Here is a 26,683-nt window from a genome sequence, read left to right as displayed (position 1 = left end):
ATGAACAAATCAGGAGACTATAGATGCTGGAGAGGATGTGGAGAAACGGGAACCCTCTTGCACTGTTGGTGGGAATGCAAATTGGTGCAGCCGCTCTGGAAAGCAGTGTGGAGGTTCCTCAGAAAATTAAAAATAGACCTACCCTATGACCCAGCAATAGCACTGCTAGGAATTTACCCAAGGGATACAGGAGTACTGATGCATAGGGGCACTTGTACCCCAATGTTTATAGCAGCACTCTCAACAATAGCCAAATTATGGCAAGAGCCTAAATGTCCATCAGCTGATGAATGGATAAAGAAATTGTGGTTTATATACACAATGGAATACTACGTGGCAATGAGAAAGAATGAAATATGGCCTTTTGTAGCAACGTGGATGGAACTGGAGAGTGTGATGCTAAGTAAAATAAGCCATACAGAGAAAGACAGATACCATATGGTTTCACTCTTATGTGGATCCTGAGAAACTTAACAGAAACCCATGGGGGAGGGGAAGAAAAAAAAAAAAAGAGGTTAGAGTGGGAGAGAGCCAAAGCATAAGAGACTGTGAAAAACTGAGAACAAACTGAGGGTTGATGGGGGGGTGGGAGGGAGGGGAGGGTGGGTGATGGGTATTGAGGAGGGCACCTTTTGGGATGAGCACTGGGTGTTGTATGGAAACCAATTTGACAATAAAATTCATATATTAAAAAAATAAAAAAATAAAAAAAAATGTTCTTATAAAATTAGGATGTGTTTACAAATGGTAGGCTTAAGTAGGTATGGATTGACTATATCTCAGTACCTTCCAGAATATGCTGAGTTGAGTCTCCATTTGGGTTTATAGGGAGGGGAGACCATGCCTGTTGGGTTCATATTTTGTGCCTTATAAAAGCCCTGGTTCTGATTATTAATGTCCTTACATTTTAGACTGCACCAATAGAAGCATAATTCTTTTCTCTTTCGTTCAGGTGAAAGTATTCAATTATAAATTGCATTTGTCTTAGAAGTTTTTAATCTGCATGTGGCCAATATGTGTCTTATGATCACCGGGATTAATTAAAAAAAATTCTGTTTCACAAAGACATGTACAAGTAAACATCATTCCACAGACCTAATAGAAAATTCATCTCTAATTGCTTTGCTCTTGCTGGTTCTTGCTTTGTCTTTCCCCTTGCCAAAGGGTTCCAGAGTTATGAGATCACTCAGGTGTGGCTTTCAGGTTCCATCTTGTACTCTTCTTGGTATGTGGGTAGAAAGGCTTGAAGTGTGACCTAAGTCATTGTACTTCATTTGTCCTTCCCCAAATCTCCATTAGCCCATGTCCAAATGATTGCTGATGGTCTCTGCCTTAGGCTCAGCTCAACCACATAAAAAAAAAAAAAACTTCTAAGACTACTGGTAGTCACTGAGCTAACTGCTCAAAAGACCCCAACTCTCTTCGTATGAAGGGGAAAGACTCCTGGTTCCACGTCTTCCTTTTTGCTATATTTTTCTTTTCCCACATACTGAGAACTATCCAAAAACAGCAGAAACAATTTCTTCTAAGAATAAACAATATTTGTAGGGCATAGTATTTTAATTTTGAAATTGATTTGATTCTTCCCTTTCCATTTGAAAACCAAAAACCAAAACTATCAAGGGTGATGCAAATGGATTATCTGCCAATGTTCTCAGTGTGTGCGGAGATGAATGCCAATGGAGAAAGAAATTTAGAAGTTGTATGGAAAAACAATAATCATTGGTGGGATTAATATACAAGTTTCTATATTTGCCCTGAGAAATAATAGGAACAGAGTCTGAATCCAGCCCAGAGCCTGCAGGAGATTCTGTAGCCATTGTTCTGGTCTTCCCTGGAAAGCTTTCTCATCCCCATCTTCTGGGCATGAGGTGGGGGTCACAGGTCCCACTTACAACTGGCCAGTTTGTCCTTAGTATTGATAATATGAATCTTGGAGAAAAGATAAGATCCTTTCCCTTAGAGTTGTTACGCTTAGATTATCAAGGGTCATGCCTCCTAACACATGGAGAATTCTGGCCTGCCTACAATACGAGGGAGTGAAACCAGTCAACATTCAAGGAGAACCAGAGAAAAGAGAGGTGGAGAGTGAGACTGCCATCATGGAGCCCCTGGTCTCAGCCCGTGAGGTCCTGGTTCCTAAATCCCCTCCTTTCATTTTCTGATTTATCTCCAGATCCTTCCCAGTTATGTGGGCCACCAAGTTCTCCCTTTGCTTAAGTTAGTTTTGCATTAGCTTCTGTCATTTGCAACCAAAGAGTGCTGGTGAATGCAGAGTTTAGAGCCTAGTAGGTGACCAATGCTCTGGGAAACATTGGTGAGTATAGTAGAGGGGAAAGTGCTAATCTTCTCAAATGGTAATTAACAAGGAGGTTGGAATCACGGTGAAGGCCTCAAAATGGTAAGCAGTTTTGCAAAGGGGAGGCTCCTACACAAATGTCCCTCAGGAATGTCATGCCAACTTCAAATCCCAGAACCTTTTACTTATTTATTTTTTTTAAGTAAACTCTGTGACCAACACGGGGCTCAAACTCACAACCCTGAGGTCAAGAGTTGCATACTCCTCCAACTGAGCCAGCCAGGCACCCCTCACAGAATCTCTAACACGTGACATTTCTGTTTACCCATACCCCATGCTAGGGGCGGTCTTGCTAAGGCCTTGTTTGAATGTTGCTACCTCTGTACTCCCTGAGTTTAGGACAACTGAGAATATAGTGGGCTTTCACTTAAGGATGGAAAAATTAAAAATAAAAGAGGGAAGGTAGGAGGGAAGGAAGCAAAGATGGAAGGGAGGAAGGGAGGGAGGGAGGAAGTGAGGAAGGGAGGAAGGAGGGAGGAAGGAGGGAGGAAGGAGGGAGGAAGGAGGGAGGAAGGAGGGATGCTTTCAACAACCCGAACCCTACTTTGCTATCAGGATTAGGCAAACTGCATTTTATATTGTTTATGCCATGTGTGCAATGCACTCTTGGCATTTTTATTTTTGAAGTTTTGGAACAGTTCCTTCGTAAGAGGTATTTGATTGCATTCTTTCTCATTTGAAGTTTAATTTTGTTCTTTGCACAATATCGGATCTCTTTTTGTATTTCTCTATTTTATTTATTTATTATTAATCTATTTTTTACATTTACTTATTTATTTTGAGAGAGAGAAGGAGAGAGTCCTAACTTGCACACACAAGTGCACGCAAGCAGGGGAGGGGGAGAGAGAGGAGAGAATCCCAGGCAGGCTCCACATTGTCAGCGCACAGCCTGACACAGGGCTCAATCTCACAAACTGTGAGCTCCTGACCTGAGCCGAAATCCAGGGTCAGACGCTCAACAGACTGAGCCACCCAGGCACCACTAGTATTAATCTATATTTAACGGTCTTTAACAGAGGTCTTAAATTAGGAACAGTAGAATATTACATTTTACCAAATACTAATGGGGGATGAATTTGGTCAGTCCTGCTGGGTCAGCATCGAGCCTAAGAGCTCTGAGGCATAAACTCACCAAGGCTCCATTAATGGCCCCAAGAATTGCCAATTCCCAGTTGGCACACTGACTTGGTTTTCCATCACTTGGATGCCAGGGTTAAGCCAGACCCCAGGAAAGCCACTGTTCTGCAGGAGAGACAGCTGAGGAGAGGAATAAGGAGGGGGGTCTCTTCTAGACACATTCAGCTCAGCTGAATAATTTTAATAATATTCAATTTGTACTTTGATTGAGGTGTCCTTGTGTGCCAGCCTCCTGCTCAGTGCTAGGGCTAAGAGAAGAAGAAAACCCCGTCTTTGCCCTTGAGTCACTTTCAGGGGAGTGGGGGAAGGAGAGAGAAGATGCATTAATAACCTGTCAATGAAGCCATTTCTGCCCGTTCATCTCCTTCTCTGCTCGCGCATCATGTCAAAACTCCCAGATGGAAGGTATGTTTGGATAGAGGGCTAAAAATATAGACCATACACATTTAACGTTTGTTCTTAAAGGCAACCCTGTGACATGGAACAGTGGAAGAACGGGTTTTGGCATTGGACAGATCTGAATAAATGTAGGAAAAGGCAAAAGTTAGGAAGTAAATAAAATTGTGAAAGTACCAATCCAGAAAGAAATGCATGATGTTTTGAATCACTGGAAGTTTCCACAATGACACTCCAAAAAAAGAACGAGGTATACAATTCAACAGCAAACTTAGCAGGTAACGTGTAATGGGGGATCAGAAAGGGGGTGTAATATCTCCTCCCTCTAATTTAAAGCCTTCTGCCACCTTCTCACACACTCCATCATATCCTTCATACTTTGCCATGTAACTTTGCTGAAATGGATGGAATGGTAAAGGGAGACTGACCCTCTAAGAAATGACCTTGGGAACCTCCAGTCCCTTTGGATCTCTCCCTTCTCTAACTTCTTTGGCTCCTGTGATGCTGGATGCTTAACCCCCTCTTAGTGGAACTATTCTCTTTCCCGACTTCCCCATTTCTGCACACAAAATGGGAAGATCTCCCATCTCACAGGCATTGGGAAGAAGCCACCTTGCTTCTCCCCACTGTCCATCCTCATGGCTTCTTCCCCAGAGAGAAGGAAGAATGTGACTAGAGAGCCAGCTGGAGCTCAAGAGCCATTGGTCTGGGTTCTCTGCTGCCCCTTCTTAGCTCCTTCCGAAAGCCTGCTTACTGGCCTCGTGTGTTCTCCTCAGCCGTCCCCATGGTGAACTCACCAGGCTTGTGTCCAGGCAAGGACCTAGTTCATGGGAGACGGAACAGGAAACCCATCCGGTCTTGGGTTCCCGTGGCATTCTGCTGTCCGGCTGTTCCCATAGTGCGACTGATGCCTGCATCCCTCTCTGACCCCGTGCCATTCCCAGCTTCCCAGCTAGCTGACAACTTCTAAAGCAGACAGGTAAGATTAATTGGCTCCCCTAATACCCCACCCTCCGTATTTACTCTTCTATTTTCTCATTGTAACCCATAGAGTCTCATTATATCAGTGTGCCCTGCTGAAATGGATGGAACAGTGAAGGGAGACTGACATATTGCTGGATATGTGCCCAAGGGGAAGACTATCTCGATCACTAATTAGGTCACAGATCTGGCGTGGAAACAAACAGATGACAAATCCCTCATGGACAGTGACTTGGGTTTGTGCTTGTTTTGCAAATCTACTCCCATGATCACATTTGTGCACAAAGTAGCCACTCATTAAAACTTGTCTGTAAAAACAACAATATTTTATAGAAGTTCACATTTTGTTTTTGTTTTTAGAAAATGTTGATTTATTTATTTTTTTAGCGAGAGAGAGAGGATGAGCGGGGCAGAGAAAGAGGGAGAGAGAGAATCCCAAGCAGGCTCAGAGCTGTCAGTGCAGAGCTCAACGCAGGGCTCGAACTTACAAACTGAGATCATGACCTGAGCCAAAATCAAGAGTCAGGCGCTTAACTGAATGAGCCACCCAGGTGCCCCAGAAATTCGTAATTTTAAATAAAGGGCAGGGGCGCCTGGATGGCTCAGTCTGTTGAGCGTCCGACTTCGGGGCAAGTTATGATCTTGTAGTTCGTGGGTTTGAGCCCTGCATTGGGCTCTTTGCTGACAGGTCAGAACCTGGAGCCTGCTTCAGATTCTGTGTCTCCCTCTCTGCCCTTCCCCCACTCATGCTCTCTCAAAAATAAATAAATGTTAAAAAAATTTTAAAACGGCATACAGTTACATTATCTTAATACTCACAATGATCCTCTGAGGTAGAGAGGACTATTATTGTTCCTATTTTTTAATTAAGGAAATGGGACCCTCCAAAATTAATGAAGTAGTTATTAGTAGGGCAGTTCAGATGCCCTGACTTGCACCCATGTCTTTGCTTTACGGAATGATCATTAAATCCCCTCATTCTGTTTCACTGTATCCATGGTGAAATATTACAAACAAAATTACATGGGTTTCTTTTTTTTTTTAATTTTTTTTATGTTTTTATTTTATTTTGAGAGAGAGACAGAGTGCGAGCAGGGGAGGGGCAGAGAAAGAGGGAGACAGACTCTGAAGCAGGCTCCGGGCTCTGAGCTGTCAGTGCAGGGCCTGATGTGGGGCTTGAACTCATGGACTGCGAGATCATGACCCGAGCCAAAGTCGGACGCCCAACCAACCGAGCCACCAGGTGCCCCAAAACTACATGGGTTTCTGAAGGTGGTGATCTTTGCTCAGCAGTTCAGGAAAGCAAGAGTAATATAATTAAACACGTAGGCAGGCAACTCTGTCTGTTTAACACTAGCCAGCACTTACTGAGTTCTGATCTAAGCACTCGAATGTACTGTCTCAACGAATCTGCACAATCATCATAGAGGCAGATACTATTATTATGTCCATCCTACAGATGAAGAGATTATGACCCAGAGAAATTAAGGGCCAAGTTTGCCCTGTGAATGTCAGTGCCAGGACTCAAGTCAAGCTGTTTGCTACCTGGCCTTAAGAAAACACAGTAGAAAGGATTTGCAAGGATAGAAAATCTCCAGTTATATAATAAAGAGACAATGAATGGGAAATAATCCTGCAGCATATGTGAGATGGCAGAGAAAAAGGAAGAAAAATAAAGCCAGCTAACCTGGATACGCAGATAAAGTCACTGACTTAGCCATTCCTACCTGGGAGCTCATTCCTTGTTTGAGAAGCAAGTAGGTGAGCATAGTAGGCTTGTTCTTATATAACACGCCTGCTGTTTGTTCTTTATGAGTGACGTAGAGAAACTTAAACAACCAAAGTACAATGTTATGAACTTAGCACTCCAAGCTATCCAAAGAACAAAGCACTTTCAGGCACATTCATGAATTAAAAATGGGGAGGTGGAGGCACCTGGGTGGCTCAGTCGGTTAAGAGTCCGACTCTTATCTCGACTCAGGTTGTAATCTCACGGATTCGTGAGATCGAGTCCCGCGTTGGGCTCTGAGCTGACAGTGAGGAGCCTGCTTGGGGTTCTGTCTCTCCCTCTCTTTGCCCCTCCCCTGCGTGGGCTTGCTCTCTCTCTCTCTCCAAATAAACTTTTTAAAAAAAGGGAAGGTGGGCTTACCTTTTTATACAATGTTTCAAGTTCTGCCCTGAAGTCTTGCTCCTGTGTCAACACCGGTGGTCTTGAAGGAAATGGCTTGATGGGGTTTGGCAGTGCTACGATTCGCCCATCGTCTCCGAACCACCTTCTTCCCTGCAGGTCAAGCAGAGGGATGGACAACATTTTATTCTTTTTTTTTTTTAATTTTTAAAAAAATGTTAATTTATTTTTGAGAGAGAAAGAGAAAGAGAGAACGGAGGAGGGGCAGAGAGAGAGGGGGACACAGAATCCGAAGCAGGTTCCAGGCTCTGAGCTGTCAGCACAGAGCCCAACACGGGGCTCAAACCCACGAACCACAAGATCATGACCTGAGCCAAAGTCGGATGCCTACCTGACTGAGCCACCCAGACGTCCCAATGTCTTCTTCTAACTGGACAGAAAATGGTTTACAAAAGAAACAACACTTGCAAGAAAATTCTGGGTCGACACACACATTTCATGCACCTTCCCCTGTCCCAATAGATCTTTAAAAGCCTCGTTTCTGGGGCGCCTGGGTGGCTCGGTTGGTTCAGTGTCAACTTTGGCTCAGGTCACGATCTTGTGGTTCGTGGGTTCAAGCCCTGTGTCAGACTCTGTGCTGACACCTCAGAGCCTGGAGCCTGCTTCGGATTCTGTGTCTTCCTCCCTCTCTGCCCCTCCCCTGCTCACACACTCTCTCTTTCTCTGTCTCTCTCAAAAATAAACATAAAAAAATTTTTAAATAAAAAAAATAAAAGCCTCGTTTCCATTAGCAACTGAGTCGTCACTAACACCCCCCACAATTAAGATATAGTCCTCACTCCCCTCCAAAAAAGCGTTAACAAAAAGCTTACAGGGGTGCTTCAGAAAAAATGTATTTTCTATGCATGAAAAATTGAAGGAAAAAACCATAGGAGCAAAACAACGGAGAACCTTCTATCCGTGGATGATTAAACATTTCTATGAATTGCATGAAGGTTGTGGACATCTGACTCAGCAGGAGAATCCCGAGCCCAGCCAACGGAAGATGGGTTTTAAGCGGGGGGAGAGGTTGTGCGGTTTGAGGGTCGCCAAACGTACTGAGAGACAAATAAAAATATTGAACCACTGTCTACAGGCAGGAGGAAATGAGCATGATGTGACTGTCCCCACAGGAAGAAGCAGCTCCAAGAGTTGCCCGCCGGGGGACAGGGAGGACGGGGGGGTGGGGGAACACTGGCTGCGTGCTTACAGGTTCCTGTGTCAGCAACCTGTTCTCCATGATGTTCTGACAGGTGCGAGGCACGTCCGGTCTTGTGCCGATGTACAGGCCTTCGTCTTCCAGATATCTGGGCTGTACGTTCTCGGGAAGCTTTTTATACGTAGGCACTAGATAGGTCAGAAGCAAATAAAAGCAACATTAGTGCCAGCCTAAACATTTGCCCCTGCAATTTGGTGACTTCAAACAACCACTGGAGATTTCATTTAGATTCTTGGAAGCCGCAAATGCTCCGTGTTAACTTCTAGAAGCAGAACCAGGGAAAAGAGGAACGTGTTCACCCGTAATATCATGTTGCAGAATCATGAAATAAGTCCACACCTAACTCACCAGTGTGGCAAAGCACGGGATGGCAGTATTCAAATCAGAGGACCTCCTTCATGGCTCACTGGTGGAGAGAACCAGGGCCGGGCCCTTCTTTGAACTCTTTCCTTCCGTACAAAAGGGATGAGAGTATCTACTCACAAGGTTCTTGGGAGAATGAAATGAGCTAAAGTATGAGAAAATGCTTTGTAAGTTAAGAAGTTTAAAAAAGGAGACAAACTTGAAACAGAGCAGCAAGGGAGGATTTTCTCTGGAGGCGATGCATTTGCACTTGAGGGTTGAGAAGGAAGGAGCTGGGGATGGGGACCTGGGAGTGTGAGTGTCCCAGGGAACAGGGGAGGGGGAGGAACACAGGGCAGGCACCGAGTGGGTGGTGAGCAGTGCCGGGCAGTAGGGTGGAGGGAGGGCCTCTCAGGCCACCAGCAGCAGTGGGTTCTGGCCAGGGGGGTGGGTCACCGAAGGCTCTACCTGGGGAGTGACCGAGCAGATTCTCAGTTCTGGAAAGATCCCCGGGCCTGCTTGGGCAGAGTAGGCCAGAGGAGAAGTGAGAAAAGATGGTGCATTTGTGAGGGCCCGGAGCCAATTTGGGAGCTAAGAGGAAAGGTGGAGAATCACTTTTGTTTATAATTACCTCACTCTAAACCTCGCCAAATCCTCGAATCTGCCAATTCTCCTGTGTGTGGCCATTTGGATACTCTGCTTCCCAAACTCCCCCGCAAAAAAGCAACCAATGCCAGTAGTTCTGGAAGAACCTACCTCGGAGTTCTTAGAAAACCTGGGGCAAACCACTGTTGTAACTTTTTTTTCTGTTCCCCACCCCTCGCATGGCTAGACGGGGGCCCATCACTAATCCCAGGGGTCTTCAACTCTTTTCAAGGGAACGTTTTTGAGCACTCGCCCACCCTGCATATGCCTATATGTTGTGTACGCATGATCATACTTACAGAATTAGATCAGGGAAGGAAGAGATTAAAAATACGTGTAAGTAGAAGCCTTGACATTGGCTAACACACTCGACTTTGGCAACCGTTCTCCAAACAGTGACAAGAACGACAGCACCAGTAACAGAAATTACTATTATTTCTGATCTCCTGCTATGTGTTGGTCACAGCACAGGTAATTCACTCATGTCATTTTCTCAGTGCTCAAAGGAAAACTAAACGTCCAGGGTCATGTCATAGGAGTGTCTCATTTCCTGCTGACTTCAGGCGAGGCACCCCGGAATAGAGGAGCTCGCTCAAGGTCATACCTTGCGGAGGAGGAGCTGGGGCTGTGTGGCTCCCCGACTCCTGTTGGCTAGGCCAGGGTCCCCTTCTCACAGGGCCCCCCCGTGGGCCAGTGCGAGTGGGAGAAGGATCTGTGATTGGATCCCCGCTCAGAGCAGGACCCCCGTGCAGCCGGGACAGTTTAGGCCTCTTCCACGAGCAACCCCCCCACCCCTTGTCTGAGCGGGCCCCTGGGGTGAAACCTCCACTCCCAACTCAGGGGGCTCCAGCGACAGGCCTGGAAGTGAGAGTCCTCTGCACACAGACGCAGGTGAGGAAGTTCCTCCTTGGCTGAGGTTGCTGCAAATGCGTTTCTCCACTCCCCCAAAGGGCATCAGGACGCATTGTGCCAGACGTGTGGCCTCTGCAGCTGGCCACCCCGCTCAGAAACGTGCCTCCCTCACGTCACTAGATTCAAGGTCTTGGACTAGTTCCCTAACTTCTCTGGGCTTCTGCTTTTTCATCTGTAAAATGAAAGAGACGACTTCTCTAGCCCTGGTGTGGGAGCAGATTTGTGGATACATAGCAAGTGCTTAGAAAGGTGACTGTTGGCGGGAGAGCACAGGATGCGTTCACTGTTACTATTATGGCAAAGGTGTCAGCTTTGGGCACGTTTCCCAGCTGCTTATTATTATTATTTTTTTAAATCTTTATTTGAGAGAGAGAGAGAGAGAGAGACAGTGCGAGAGAGACAGTGCAGGCAGAGGAGGAACAGACAGAGACAGAGACACAGAACCCGAAGCAGGATCCAGGCTCTAAGCTGTCAGCACAGAGCTAGACACCAGGCTCGAACTCACGAACCGTGAGATCATGACCCGAGTCAAAGTCGATCGCTTAACCGACTGAGCCACCCAGGCAGCATACCCCCCCACCCCCACCCTGTGCCATGTCCAACAAATACATTGAACACACGTGATTCAAAATTAACTATCAAAATTAAACAACAATTTATCTTCAGCTGGGCTTTTAATTGGAACTCAGGACATGACAACTGAAAAGAAATCTAGCTTCCAGGTAAGGTAAGGGCAGGACCCCCTTTTCAGTCTCAAGAGGTTCTCAAACCACCCTGCCTTTTCTTTTCTTTTCTTTTCTTTTCTTTTCTTTTCTTTTCTTTTCTCTTTTCTTTTCTTTTCTCTTCTTTTCTTCATTTTAATTAATTTATTTTATTTTATTTAAATTAAATTAAATTAAATTTATTTTTTATTTTTAAAATTTACATCCAAGTTAGTTAGCATATAGTGCAACAACGTTTTCGGGAGTAGATTCCTTAATGCCTCTTACCCATTTAGCCCATCCCTCCTCCCACAACCCTCTAGTAACCCTCTGTTTGTTCTCCATATTTATGAGTCTATTCTGTTTTGTCCCCCTCTCTGTTTTTATATTTTTGCTTCCCTTCCCTTATGTTCATCTGTTTTGTCTCTTAAAGTCATCATATGAGTGAAGTCATATATTTGTCTTTCTCTGACTAATTTCGCTTACCATAATACCCTCCAGTTCCATCCACGTAGTTGCAAATGGCAAGATTTCATCCTTTTTGATTGCTGAGTAATACTCCACTGTACATATATACCACATCTTCTTTATCCACTCATCCATCGATGGACATTTGGGCTCTTTCCATACTTTGGCTACTGTCGATAGTGCTGCTATAAACATGGGGGTGCACGTGCCCCTTTGAAACAGCACACCAGTATCCCTTGCATAAATGCCTAGTAGTGCAATTGCTGGGTCATAGGGTAGTTCTATTTTTAGTTTTTTGAGGAACCTCCATACTGTTTTCCAGAGTGGCTGCACCAGCTTGCATTCCCACCAGCAATGCAAGAGAGATCCTCTTTCTCCGCATCCTCGCCAACATCTATTGTTGCCTGAGTTGTTAATGTTAGCCATTCTGACAGGTATGAGGTGGTATCTCATTGTGGTTTTGATTTGTATTTCCCTGATGATGAGTGATGTTGAGTATTTTTTCATGTGTTGGTTGGCCATCTGGATGTCTTCTTGGGAGAAGTGTCTATTCATGTCTTTTGCCCATTTCTTCACTGGATTGTTTTCTGGGTGATGAGTTTGATAAGTTCTTTGTAGATTTTGGATACTAATCCTTTATCTGATACGTCATTTGCAAATATATTCTCCCATTCTGTCAGTTGCCTTTTAGTTTTGCTGATTGTTTCCTTTGCTGTGTAGAAGCTTTTTATTTTGGGGATGAGATCCCTGTAGTTCATTTTTACTTTTTTTCCCCTTGCCTCTGGAGACGTGTTGAGTGAGTAAAGAGTTGCTGTGGCCCAGGTCAAAGAGGTTTTTTTCCTGCTTTCTTCTCGAGGATTTTGATGGCTTCCTGTCTTACATTGAGGTCTTTTATCAATTTTGAGTTTATTTTTGTGTAGGGTGTAAAAAAGTGGTCCCAGTTCATTCTTCTGCATGTCACTGTCCAGTTTTCCCAGCATCACTTGCTAAAGAGACTGTCTTTATTCCATTGGATATTCTTTCCTGCTTTGTCAAAGATTAGTTGGCCATATGTTTGTGGGTCCATTTCTGGGTTCTTTATTCTGTTCCATTGATCTGAGTGTCTGTTTTTGTGCCATGCCATTTTAATTTTTAAAAAATATTTATTTACTTATTTTTGTGAGAGAGGGGGAAAGCACAAGCAGTGGAGGGGCAGAGAGAGAGAGAGACAGACAGACAGACAGACAGACAGAATCTGAAGAGGCTTTAGGCTCCGAGCTGTCAGCACAGAGCCTGACGTGAGGCTTGAACTCACGAACTGCGAAATCATGATCTGAACCGCAGTGGGACGCTCAAATGACTGCGCCACCTAGGCACCCCTGCCCTGCCATTTTAAGTGTGAACTACCAGTTAAGTAACTGGGGAGGTCCCTCAGGCACTCTCAGGAGGAAAGAAAATTCCAGGTGAGAAAAGAGCAAAGGGAAGCCCAGGCCAGAAACTCAGCAAGGGGCAGTCACTAGGAGTTAATCCAGTGGTCCTGGCTCCAGCACCCTTAACCATTCCTGACCTCCACCTCCCTGAGGTGAGGAACCTCAGCCAACCTGCTTTGCAGCTCCCTCAGAACGCTCACGTGATAACATCCTTTTGCATGACAGTGACATGCCTGGTGGCTGGGGGCTCCTGGAGAATCTCAGGCTGGTCTGGTGGGCAGGCTTGTGAGTAGAAGGTTGGGACTTTCAGCAGCCATGCCCTCCATCCCACCTCTGGGAGAGGAGAGGGACTACAGATTTCATTAATGGCAGTGATTTGGTCTACAATGATCGTGTCTATGTAAGAAGCTTCCATAGACGTCCTAAGTGAAGGGGTCTGAAGAGCTGCCTGGTTGCCGAATGTGTGGAGGTGCATGGAAGCTCCGTGTCCCCCACCTCGTGCCTTGCCCTGTGAATCTCTTCACGTGTGTGCTCTCTCATATCCTTTCTTACATGATCAACCAGCAAGTAGAAGTATTTCTCTGACTACTATGCACCTGTTACAGCAAATGATCAAAGCTGAGGAGGGGGTCACGGAGCCCCCAGTTTGTGGCAAAATCGAGCACAAGTGTGGGTAACGTGGGGACCCACTGCTTGAGGCTGGTGTCTGAGGTAGACAGTAGTCTTGTGGGGCCGAGCCCTTATTTGTGGGGTCTGCGTTAGCCCCAGGCGGGTAGTAAGCTATAGGATATCCGGCTGGTGTTGGAGAGTTGGTCGGTGTGGGAAGAAACCCACACATGTCTGGTCACAGAAGTGTTCTAGAAAGGTTGAGTGGGTAGAGGATGAAGCAGAGAGAGTTTCCTTCTCACAGCCCGAATCTCAGAATCTCAGAGTCTCACATGTTCTCCGTCCCCAGCACAGGTTGCTGATTTGATGCGGGGACCCCCACAACATCCTGGTATTTCTTTTGCTAGTCTATCAGTGAGCGTTTGTTCAATGGGCATTTTCTCATGTTCTTTATTTTAGCTTCACCTGAAGGCATTTCTTCTTTTTGTTTTTAAAGCTTATTTTTTTATTTTGAGAGAGACAGAGATAGTGCAAGTGGGGGAGGGGCAGAGAGAGAGAGAGAGAGGGAGAGAGAGAGGGAGAGAGAGAGGGAGACAGAGAATCCCAGGCAGGCTCTGTGCTGTCAGCTTGGAGCCCAATGTGGGGCTCCAAGCTATGAAACTGTGAGATCATGACCTGAGCTGAAACCAAGAGTCGGATGCTTAACTGACCAAGCCACCCAGGGGCCCCAAAAGGTATTTCTTGATTACTAACTCAGATTAGAAATCGGGCATCCTCAGACACCAGCCATATTTCATCTGAAGGAAAACGAAGATGCCCACGCTGAGCAAGAAGGCAAAAAAAGCAGGTACCTGTCAGCCTGCTGGGCACGAACAGGAGTTCTTTTTCCATCTGTAGTCGGACGTGGGCGCTTTCATAATCTGCAGGTCTGACTGCCACAAAATCCGCAGCTGCGTGATCTAAGCCCCACAGAAAAGCCTCGGCCTCTGTAGCACTAATCAGCAATTGTTCATCCTGCAGCGGATTAAACAGATGGAAAAAGATCCGTTAAGATTACTAGTTTACTTAGAAAAATAATAATGACATTAAATTCATCAAACAATGTATCTTATAATAAAGTTACCTTTTCCTTTTGTTTATTTTTAAAAAAAATTTTTTAACGTTTATTTATTTTTTGAGAGACAGAGACAAAGAATGAGCTGGGGAGGGGACAGAGAGGGAGGGGGAGTCACAGATTCCAAAGCAGGGTCTAGGCTCCAAGTTGTCAGCACAGAGCCCGATGCAGGGCTCGAACTCACCAACCGTGAGATCATGACCTGAGCCAAAGTCAGCCGCCTAAACGACGGAGCCACTCAGGGGCCCCATCCTTTTGTTTATCTTTTTAAATGTCTATTTATTTATTTTTGAGAGACAGAGAGCGAGGGAGAGAACGAGCACAAGCAAGGGGGAGGAGCAGAGAGAGAGGAAGACACAGAATCGGAAGTAGGCTCCAGGCTCTGAGCTGTCAGCACAGAGTCTGACACAGGGCTTGAACTCATGAACTGCGAGATCATGACCTGACCCGAAGTCGGATGCTCAACCGACTGAGCCACCCAGGCACCCCCGTTTATCTTTTTTAAATTAAAAATTTTTTTTGTGTACCTTTTTTTAAATGTGTTTTTTAAATGTTAATTTATTTTTGAGAGAGAGAGAGACAGCACGCGTGAGTTGGGGAGAGGCCGAGAGAGGGGAACAGAGGATCTGAAGCAGGCTCTGCACTGACAGCACAGAGTCTGATGTGGGGCTTGAACCCAAGAACTGTGAGATCATGACCTGAGCTGAGGTCGGACGCTCAATCCACTGAGCCACCCAGGCGCCCTGTTTATCTTTTTTTTTTTAATGAAGGCCTAAAGCTGTCTGGCCTTTCATATTTAACAGGTGGGTTTTTTGTCTTTCACTACTCCACGTACTTGGGAAATGTCAAAATCAGAATGGGCTGAAGACAGAAGACGTGTGCTGGGCAAAGCTACTGAAATCTCAACAATTCTGGCCTCCTCTGATGGCATGCATTCTTCCACATTTACTTAAAGTACTTGGGCCCAGAAGTTATGTAGTATGTTAACCTTCCGACCGGCACGGACCCCAGGACACGACATGGACAGCTGTGTCCACACTCCGCTCAGGCTACTGGGTCTTGCCTCCCAGCTCCCTGCACTGCCTGCCTGCCTTTGGGGAGCTTACCTATCGTTCTTTTTAAAAAAATTTTTTTTAATGTTTATTTATTTTAGAGAGAGAGAGGGACAAAAAAAGAGAGACAGAGCATGAGTGGGGGAGGGGCAGGGAAAGACAGAGACACAGAATCCAAAGCAGGCTCCAGGCTCTGGGCTGTCAGCACAGAGCCCCACGAGGGGCTCGAACCCATGAACCATGAGATCATGGCCTGAGCTGAAGCTTAACTGACTGAGCCACTCAGACGCCCGACCTTACCTACTGTTCTAATCCTTGTTTTTCTCACCCATCAGATGGCGATATTTAACAGAGCTTACCTCTTAGGGTTTTGTGAGAATTATCGGACTTAGAATTCGTAAAAATTCTAAGTACTGGGTCTGTAATCACAAATGTTCGCTGAAGCATATTAATTTTGTTTGTGTAGTTTCCAAATTTTTTCTCCTTTTCTTTCTTCCTCCTCTCCTTCTCCACCTTACTTTTCTCCTTCTTCTCTTTCTCCTCCACCACTTTTCTTTTTTTAGATTGAAGCCCAGTGCCCATTAATGAACAATATCTTTAAAAATGTTTATTTAAAGATAAATAATTGGGGCGCCTGGGTGGCGCAGTCGGTTAAGCGTCCGACTTCGGCCAGGTCACGATCTCGCGGTCCGTGAGTTCGAGCCCCGCATCAGGCTCTGGGCCGATGGCTCGGAGCCTGGAGCCTGTTTCCGATTCTGTGTCTCCCTCTCTCTCTGCCCCTCCCCCGTTCATGCTCTGTCTCTCTCTGTCCCAAAAATAAAATTAAAAAAAAAAAAAAAAATTTAAAACAAACAAAAAAAAAAAGATAAATAATTTAAAGATAATGCAGGGGAGGGGCAGAGAGGCAGACAGAGAGGGAGACACAGAATCTAAAGCAGGTTCCAACTGTCAGCACAGAGCCCGACATGGGGCTTGAACCCCCAAGCCGTGAGATCATGACCTGACCTGAAGTCGGATGCTTAACTGACTGAGCCACCCAGGCGCCCCCTAAGCAACATCTTTTAAAATCCCGTGGAGATTTGCACAGGTGGTTGCCTGGTTACCTGTCTCTTAATATTTCTTCCCAAATATACACAACAATGAGAAGGGGAAGTGAATCTACGTGGTGACCAAGCTCTCAGCGCAACTTGAAGACAGAGAATTCCAAAATCGTCAAAAAAGTAAAAAAAGAAAAAAGTGCCCTAATTTCAGTGTGTGATGTTTCTCGCTTGTGCCCCTCTTCTGCTTCGCGGTGAGCAGAGACAGACTGAGAAATACGGCAGAGAAGACAGAAAAGAAGAGCTACAAATAATCCACAACCTCTGCCAGAAAGACAAAATCCACCTTGAGCATAAAAATACTGAGGAAGGGTCTGAGCAGACAAGAGCGCGCATGGAGTACGGGGACGGGGCCTCACCTTCACACGATTTCAAAGGGCAGTTTTAGGAACACGTCGCTTCCAGGGGAGAAACACGCAAAAGAGAGGAGAGGTGGCTTTTGGAGACAAGTGTCATGATTTCAGAAGCCTACAAATCTGTTGCCAGTCCTGCCTTCCAGAAGCGGACCCTGGTTCTCCTCCCATTCTGGGGGCGCTGCACTCAATGACTTCCTTCATTGGAATTGAGGATTACGAGTATAGGTATGTAGCTTCTGGCTCTAGGTCAGGAAAGGGCACCGTGGCTTCCTCCTTGTTTCCTCCCGGATACGTGCTTTGGGGGAAATCCACTGTCGTGTCATGAGGACACTCAAGCAGCTTTGTGGGGAGCCTCTGAACTGAGGCTTCCCGCCAGCAGCTCTCGCCGGGCAGAAGAATAAACCACCTTGGGAGCAAACCCTCCTGCTTAATCAAGCTTCCAAATGATTGCGTTCTTGGCCTCGTCTGCAACCTCCAGAGACATCCAGAGTGAGAACAAGCTGAATACTGATTTGTAAACCAATTAGTATGGAACAAGCTTCTGTAAGCCTAGGTAAAAAATTCCATTTTGATTCTGTTGCTTGTGTTTTGGTATCATCTCCAAAAACTCACTACCAGCCCCCATGTCAAGGAGCTTTTTTTGTATTTTTTTTTTTCCCTAGGAGTTTCGTGGTTTCGGGTCTTACATTTAAGCCTTTAATCCATTTTGAGATATGGGTCCACTTTCATTCTTTTACATGTGAATATCTAATTATCCTAGCACCATTTATTGAAGAGACTGTCTTTTCTTCACTGAGTATTCTTGGCTCCCTTGTCAAATTAAAAAAAAGTTTGTTTTGAATGTTTGTTTATTTTTGAGAGAGAGAAAGAGCATGAGCGGGGGAAGGGAGAGAAAGAGGGAGACACAGAATCCAAAGCAGGCTTCAGGCTTCGAGCTGTCAGCACACAGCCTGACATGGGGCTCGATCCCACAAACCGTGAGATCATGACCTGACTCAAAGTCTGATGCTCAACAGACTGAGCCACCCAGGCGTCCCTCCCTTGTCAAATATTAGTTGACCATATATGCTTGGGTTTATTTCTGTACTGCCCATTCTATTCCATTGACCTATTTGTCTGTTTTTAATGCCAGTACCATGCTGTTTTGATGACTATAAGCTTTATAATATGGCTTGAAATCAAAGAGTGATGCCTCCTGTTTTGTTCTTTCTCAGGATTACTTTGGCTTTTTGCATCTTTTGTGGTTCCACATAAATTTTAGGAGTGTTTTTTTCTACTTCTGTAGCAAGTGTCATTGAAACCTTTATAGAGATTGTATTGAATCTACAGATGGCTTTTGGTAGTAGTCACATTTTAATAATATTAACTCTCCCAATCCATGAACATGTGATAGCTTTACATTTGTTTGTATCTTTGATTCCTTTCATCACTGTCATACTTTTCAGAGTACAGGTCTTTCACTTGCTTAGTTAAATTTATTCCTAAGTATTTTAGTGTTCTTGATACTATTGTAAATGGGATCAATTTCTTTATTTCTTTTTCGGGAAACTTATGGCTACTGTAAAGAAACACTACCGATTTTTGTATGTTAACTTTGTATGTTGCAACTTCACTAAATTCATTGATTAGGTCTCCCAGTTTTTTAGTTGAGTCGTCAGGATTACGTCTGTAGGGCACCTGGGTGGCTCAGTCGGTTAAGCTTCCAACTTCAGTTCAGGTCATGATCTTGCGGTTCGTGAGTTCAAGCCCCACATTGGGCTTTGTGCTGACAGCTCAGAGCCTGGAGCCCATTTTGGATTCTGTGTCTCCCTCTCTTTCTCTGCCCCTCCCCTGCTCATGCTCTATCTCTCTTTTCTTCAAAAATAAATAAACATTAAAAAAATTAAGAAAAAAAATCATAGCATCTGCAAGTAGAGACAATTTTACTTTTTTTTTTTTTTTTCCAATTTGGATACTTTTTATTTCTTTTTCTTGCCTGATGGCTCTAGCTAGCCTTCTAGTACTATGTTGAATAGGAAAGGTAAGAGTGGGCAGCATCATCTTGCTCCTGATCTTAGAGGAAAAGCTTCCAACTTTTCACCATTGAGTATGATGTTAGCTGTGGGCTTGTCATAGATGGCTTTTATTACATTGAGGTACATTCCTTCTATGCCTAATTTATGAGTTTTTATCATGAATGTTTTAGATGTAACTTTGAAGTGTTTAGACCTCTTCTATACAATGTTTATGCACTCAAATGTAGAGAGGATTATGCCATTTTGCAAAGACTATGTTAAAAAGACAGCTTTCCTAGAGCCCAACTGTCCATCGATGGATGAATGGATAAAGAAGATGTGGTATATATATACAACGGAGTATTACTCAGCAATCAATAAGAATGAAATCTTGCCATTTGCAACTACGTGGATGGAACTGGAGGGTATTATGCTAAGTGAAATTAGTCAGAGAAAGACAAAAATTATATGAGGACTTTAAGAGACAAAGCAGATGAACATAAGGGAAGGGAAACAAAAATAATATAAAAACAGGGAGGGGGACAAAACAGAAAAGATTCATAAATATGGAGAACAAGCTAAGGGTTACTGGAGGGGTTGTGGGAGGGGGGATGGGCTAAATGGGTAAGGGGTAGTAAGGAATCTACTCCTGAAATCATTGTTGCACTATATGCTAACTAATTTGGATGTAAATCTAAAAAATAAAAGTAAATAAAATAATAAATAAATAAATAAATAAATAAATATTTTTCTTAACGTGTAATTTGAATCTAAATCATGAGAAAATATCAGACAAACTCAAGTTGAGAGACTTATTTAAAATAACTAGCTAGTATTCTTGAAACTTGTCAAAGTCAAGAAGGATAAAGACAGACTGAGGAACTTTCCCAGATGGGTGGAGACCAAGGAGATATGAAGCCTCAAAGCAACATAGGATCCTGGACCACAAAAAGACAATTGTCAAAATTTGAATCAGGTTTGTAGATTAAGGTATTTTTATCAACATTAATCTCCTGGTTTTAACAGTTTATGGCTGTAATTTGTTTATATTTGGGGAAGCTGGGTGAAGGGTGTATGGAAACTGAGTAACATTTCTGTAATTCTTTTGGAAATACAAAATTATTCTAAATAAAAGCTATTTGCCTCCAAAAAAAAAAAAAAAAAAAAAAAGACAGCTTTCCTTCATACTAATCCTCTCAATTTTACTCCTTCCCACTTCCAAAAAGAAACAAAAACAAAAACAAAAAAACACACCAGAATAATCAGAATAGGTGCTCCTGATTTGGAAATTCCAAAGAATTCAACTGGAAAAGGTACCTTCGTGCTCTAAATTTACTCTTACAATTTTCTGTAATCAAGGTCCTTAGAATTAAAAGGTGTTTGAATTAAAAATTTGTATAAAATCTAGCAATTCATCAAAATGCCCTAGAAATAGATTCTAATCACCATCATTACGTAACGACAAACATTTCTAAACGCTTCAACTTTTGCGGCAAATGCCACGAGAGACATTAAGTTGCACTCATGTATCAGATAGAAGTACCAAACTATATGTGCATTTCAAGTTTGCAAGGCACCCATGTACTTAAAATGTGTATGGAGACTTACTGTATGGCCTTTTTGCTTTATTGGAGGATGTTAATCTTACGGTACTTTTCCACCCAACGGTAGGCAGACATCTTGCTCCAAGGGGCTTTAGATAGCTGTCACTAAATTATTTTAATTGCTGTCTTGAAGTTAACAAGTGTTATAATGAAATAATCTACCTGATGCTAAATAAAGGTTTTAGAATGTCCCTCCACCCCAAAGGAATTTTGTCAAATGTTTTTCCTGTATCTGTTAGGATTTCCTTTTTAAAACTTTTTATGTATGTATGTATGTATTTATTAAAAAGGCTTTATAATGTCTCCCCTCCCCACCCCAAAAAATGGAATTTTGTCAAATGTTTTTTTCTGTATCTATTAGGATTTCCTTCTTAAAACTAGAATTTCCTTTTTAAAACAAAACTAAAAGGCAACCAATGGAATGGGAAAAGATATTTGCAAATGACATATCAGACAAAGGGCTAGTATCCAAAATCTATAAAGAGCTCACCAAACTCCACAACTGAAAAACAAATAATCCAGTGAAGAAACGGGCAGAAAACATGAATAGACACTTGCTCAAAGAAGACATCCAGATGGCCAACAGGCACATGAAAAGATGCTCAACGTCGCTCCTCATCAGGGAAATACAAATCAAAACCACTGTGAGATATCACCTCATGCCAGTCAGAGTGGCTAAAATGAACAAATCAGGAGACTATAGATAATGGAGAGGATGTGGAGAAACGGGAACCCTCTTGCACTGTTGGTGGGAATGCAAACTGGTGCAGCCACTCTGGAAAACAGTGTGGAGGTGCCTCAAAAAATTAAAAATAGATCTACCCTATGACCCAGCGATAACACTGCTAGGAATTTACCCAAGGGATACAGGAGTGCTGATGCATAGGGGCACTTATACTCCAATGTTTATAGCAACACTTTCAACAATAGGCAAATTATGGAAAGAGTCTAAGTGTCCATCAGCTGATGAATGGATAAAGAGATTGTGGTTTATATACACAATGGAATACTACGTGGCAATGAGAAAGAATGAAATATGGCTTTTTGTAGCAATGTGGATGGAACTGGAGAGTGTTATGCTAAGTGAAATAAGTCATACAGAGAAAGACAGATACGTTTTCTGTCTTATGTGGATCCTGAGAAACTTAACAGAAGACCATGAGGGAGGGGAAGGAAAAGAAAAAAAGAGGTTAGAGAGGGAGTGAGCCAAACCATAAGAGACTCTTAAAAACTGAGAACAAACTGAGGGTTGATGGGGGATGGGAGGGACGGGAGGGTGGGTGAGGGGTATTGAGGAGGGCACTTGTTGGGATTAGCACTGGGTGTTGTATGGAAACCAATTTAGCAATAAATTTCATATTAAAAATTTGTTTTTAGTTTTATTGAGATATAATTGGCATATCCAAATCTTTTTGTTAAAAAAATAAATCTTTTTTTAAAATGTTTGTTTATTTATGAGAGGGGGCAGGGAGGAGCAGAGAGAGAGGGAGACAGAGGATCTGAAGCAGGCTCTGCTTTGTTAGCACAGAGCCCAATGCGGGGCTCGAACTCATGAACTGTGAGATCATGACCTGGGCTGAAGTCAAACACTTAAATCATTAAGCCACCCCGGTGCCTCCAAATCTTTTTCTTCCTTCCTTCCTTCCTTCCTTCTTCCTTCCTTCCTCTTTCTTTCTTTCTTTCTTTCTTTCTTTCTTTCTTTCTTTCTCCCTTTTCTTCCTTCTTTCCTTCCTTCCTTCCTTCCTTCCTTCCTTCCTTCGTTCCTTCCTTCGTTCCTTCCTCCCTTTCCTTCCTTCCTTCCTTCCTTCCTTTGTTCCTTCCTCCCTTTTCTTCCTTCCTTCCTTCCTTCCTTGCTTCCTTCCTTCCTTCTTCCCTCCCTCCCTCCCTTTTCTTCCTTCCTTCCTTCCTTCCTTCCTTCCTTCCTTCCTTCCTTATGTCCAACATGACACTCAAACTCACGACTGTGAGATCAAGAGTCACACATTCTACTGACTGAGCCCACCAGGTACCCTGAATTTCTTTCCCTTTTAATGCTGAATACTTTTCCATCGTATGTCTACACCAGTTTGTTCATCCATTCATCTGTTGATGGACACTTGGGTTGCCTTCACCTTTTGGCTATTGTGAACAATGCTTCTATCAGCATAAGTGTCCAAGTATCTGTTTGAGTGCCTGCTTCCTATTCTTTTGGGTCTAAACCCAGAAGTGGAACTGTGGGACCATAATAATTCCATGTTTAAATTTTTTGAGGAATAACCAGGCTGTTTTCACAGCAGCTCCTCCATTTCACGTCACCATCAGCAATGCACAAGGGTCTAGTTTCTTAAAATCCTTGTCCACACTTGTTCTTTTCATTTTTTAAAAATAATAGCCATTCTAATTTGTGTAAAATGGTATCTCGTTGTGGTTTAGATTTGCAGTTCTCTAATGATTAGTGACGTTAAACATATTTTCATGTACTTATTGCCCATCTGTAGATCTTCTTTGGAGAGATGTCTATTCAAGTCCTTTGTCCATTTTTTTTTTAATGGTGTGTTTTCTTTCGCCTCACATATACCTCCCACGATGATAGAATCTGAGCTGTAGCTCGGGTGTGGAATGGGGCATAAAAAACTGATCACCTGTAAGGTTGTGGGAAGAGAGAGCAGGTGTCATGTGCCTTGGAGAGGTGAACAATTTGCATGTGAAATGAATACTAACACCGTGTGGATCTAGCAACAAGAACTTGCAAGCCACATGGTTGGGCTTTTCTCTTTTTCCACCAGAGAGAAATGGACAGATTTAATCAAGGTCCTTATTACCCAAACCGTGGGGTAAAATCAGCGGCTGCAGAAAGTAATGGCAATGTCGTATCCCCATTGCTTTCAATGAAGACATGGATGAGCTGCGTGGTGGTGACAAGTCTGTCCTCAGCCACTCCCTGGCAAAGATGTCATCACCATCACCAGTGTCACCATTGTGGTCAGTAACATCATCATCATCCCTCTCCTCATAACCGTCGTAATATTAAATACCGTTTTGTGGATTCCCTGCACAGGTGGCTCTTCTTCCTCTCCTTCCTCCTCCTCTTGGGTAGCTCCATCTCTATTTTTTGCTTTCGGTTTTTCCTCTGATTCCTCCGGTTCAGGATCAAAGTTGAAAGTGAAGAAGTTATAGGCTTCTTCGGCAGAAGGGAAGCCAGGTGGGACCTACGGAGAAACAGCAAGTAATAGAACTTCAGGTTGCGTAAGCCGAGGTGAGTGCCGGGTGCTAATGGTACTGGGCACATTGGAGGCATCCCACACGTGTTACCTTTGTCGAAGGTCCGAGATGACCCATCACAAACTTTAACAAAGTGCAGCAGGCAGTTGGGGGCTTCCTCTAATACTTTCACGAGTTACTTTTCTTTAATAAGCTAGCGAACATTCTAATAAGCATATCAATATCTTATGTACAGCAGTAAAAGCTTTTGAAAAGATGATTAAGATGCCAAAAAAAAAGAAAAAAAAAAGAAAAAAGTAGATTCATTATTTTATAGGCCACTGTTGAGATAGTTTTGTTTAATTAGGAGCAATTCAGGGGTTTGTTAACTTTTTTTTTTTTTTAATGTGCTTTTTCGGTTTTGATTCCTCCTGAGTTCCTACCCCGTTTTTTCCCCATAATGAAAGCTGGTACAACTGCAGAGCTGAACAAATAATCTTCCTGCTAACATTTCCTGCCCTGCCCTGTACTCCTCTTCATCCAGTCAGACAGTATTCTAATCTCTCCTAGTAGATTCAAGCATTTATTTATTTATTTATTATTTTTTACAGTTTATTTGTTTTTGAGAGAGAGAGAGAGAGAGAGAGAATGCATGTGAGCAGGGGAGGGGCAGAGAGAGGGGGAGAGAGAGAGAGAGAGAGAAATCCCAAGCCGGCTCTGCGGTGTCAGCACAGAGCCCGACTTGGGGCTTGAACTCACGAACCGTGAGATCATGGCCTGAGCCAAGATCAGGAGTCAGATGCTTCACTGACTGAGCCCCCCAAGCGCCCCTAGATTTAAGCATTTTAAAAGTAAGAATCAGTTCTCATGCTTTTCTCTTGCATACTCCACGGCAATAAGAGTCGGGCTATATATATGGGCACCTCTCACTGGATATATTTGAAAAACACAAACAGGCCAACAAAACACATGATTTAAAGCAGGCATGATTTAAAAAGACAGGCTTTCTCACCGGGGGTTTAGTCTTGATTTTTCGTACAGAATCACGGAACTTTACTCTCGAGCGACTTTGGGAATCATCTTCTTGTTCAGTCTTTTGTGCCTCCTCCCCTGGCTATAGGAGTGGAAAATAGGATAGACAGAACACTTAAATCAAGAAACTAAACATGTTCTAAAATAAACATGAACTCTCAAAGGGGAAACCTCAGACCATTGGTGTAGACCACCATTCCCAAGGTATGAAATGCTTACAAATGTCAAATATATTTGAAGGTTAAGGTTGCTGAATATTTTCTTACTTCTGTCTCTCTCGAGACTCGACAAAGATAGAATTTTATACTCACTAGGCCCTAACATGACAAATGCTATTTCTTCTGCAGATCAATAGATAACGTAGTTCATAGAGGACCATTTCCAAACAGTCTATGACGGAAAGCATCAATAATGTCTGAAAGTGACTGTATCTGACCAACAGCCTCCAGGACACGAGGCCTGTCCTTGCAAACCCCTGGAGGGGCCCTTCCCACTGGAAACGAGTTCCGCCTCTGATAGCTCAAAGTGCTAATTCTCATTATGGGGGCTCCCTTTGTCCTCTGATCAGGCCAATCCACCAGGGGCTGCCCTCACTTTGTCCTCATTTCTGCTTCTAATCCACTCCTCCTAGAACCCGAGGATTCCTTCTTTCCCACCCAGCACCATCCAGATGCCAACCCTTCCTTTGGAGCGACTCTAAGCCATTCTAGTAGCATATCTAGACATTCATAGTAAGAAGGGACACACTTATCCTACGTGCAGATTATCATCTGTGCTGAGACTTGTGTCACACCATGGAATGACTTTAGTTAGGGCGAGCGGAATATAGTACACCCATACTGGGGCCCCTCCACCTATGCTTCTCAAGTCCTGCCTGTTTTTCCAGACCATGCAAAGCTACTTCCTTTCTCACACTACTCTTTTCTAGAATCTTATTGTCTGAGGCACATCAGGTGCTGCTTGGTATAGCTTAGTAATCAAATCATGGAGTCTGGAGTCTGACTGCCTAGCCCTGAATCCCAACTCCATCACTTAACAGCTTAGGCCACCTGCTTTGAGCATCAAATAAGGCCATGCACCTAAAATATGCCCCTAGTTATGGCTCAGTAACAGTGGGTCTTAGTGTCACATTCTTAATTTTCTTCTTACATGTCTTTTATCTTCCTAGCTTGTATGTACATCGTGTGGCTAGAAAAGTTTTATTTTAGTCTGCCAGAAATTAGAGCCTGATGCAAGGGTCTTTTGTGCCTGATTTTTGTGGCTTATTTTGAAAAGTGGTACCAAAGAACAGGAGTTGGGAACTGGGGAGAATGAAACAGGAGGAAAAGCCAATTCTGGCGAATGTTACTGAGCTGGCTAATGCGGTGGTGACCAGGGCTCTATCCCACTGGAGCCCCGCTGAGGACAGTGCTTCTCAGAATTGCCTGCCTAGGACATGGAAGAGTGGATCCTTTCTCATGGCTTCTGTTCCCAGTGTGCAAGAGTTGCCCCAGGCTCCTGGCCCTTCCAGTTTTGTGAAAGTCTCAGAATGGCTGGGCGGGTCTCCACAGGCCGGTGGCGAGAGCTTGAGATCCTTGAGTGCAATAAAACAGGGTGCTATGAAATTTCACCCAGGTACAGCTAGATGTCCAGCATGACCAGAATAAAAACGAGGTGTCGGTCGGGGCACCTGGGTGGCTCAGTTGGTTGAGCGTCTGACTTTGGCTCAGGCCATGATCTCGCTGTTCGTGGGTCAAGCCCCGTGTTGGCCTCTGTGCTGACAGCGCAGAGCCTGGAGCCTGCTTGGGATTCTGTGTCTCCTTCTGTCTCTGCCTCTCCCCAAAATAAATAAACATTAAAAAAATAATTAAAAAAATAAAAAGCTTTAAAAAAACAACGAGATATCAGTTGGGTATAATTTACCATAGTATCA

General features: G+C 43.8%; 1 protein-coding gene across 1 annotated transcript in view; it reads right to left on the bottom strand.

The window, feature by feature from the left end:
* CC2D2A (coiled-coil and C2 domain containing 2A) overlaps positions 1-26,683 on the bottom strand; it is a 148,732-nt gene that overhangs the window by 84,789 nt on the left and 37,260 nt on the right. Inside the window, exons 7-11 of the mRNA XM_049630321.1 lie at positions 24,752-24,853; positions 23,574-23,747; positions 14,194-14,356; positions 8,251-8,387; positions 7,023-7,154 (exon numbers count right to left, since the gene is read on the bottom strand). Of these exons, the coding sequence (XP_049486278.1) occupies positions 7,023-7,154; positions 8,251-8,387; positions 14,194-14,356; positions 23,574-23,747; positions 24,752-24,853 (708 nt within the window). The remainder of the gene's footprint in view (positions 1-7,022; positions 7,155-8,250; positions 8,388-14,193; positions 14,357-23,573; positions 23,748-24,751; positions 24,854-26,683) is intronic.

The sequence above is a fragment of the Panthera uncia genome, chromosome B1, assembly GCF_023721935.1.
Source record: "Panthera uncia isolate 11264 chromosome B1, Puncia_PCG_1.0, whole genome shotgun sequence".
NCBI classification, from domain to species: domain Eukaryota; kingdom Metazoa; phylum Chordata; class Mammalia; order Carnivora; family Felidae; genus Panthera; species Panthera uncia.
The sequence above is the reverse complement of the archived record's forward strand: the minus strand, read 5'-3'. Positions and strand labels throughout refer to the sequence as shown.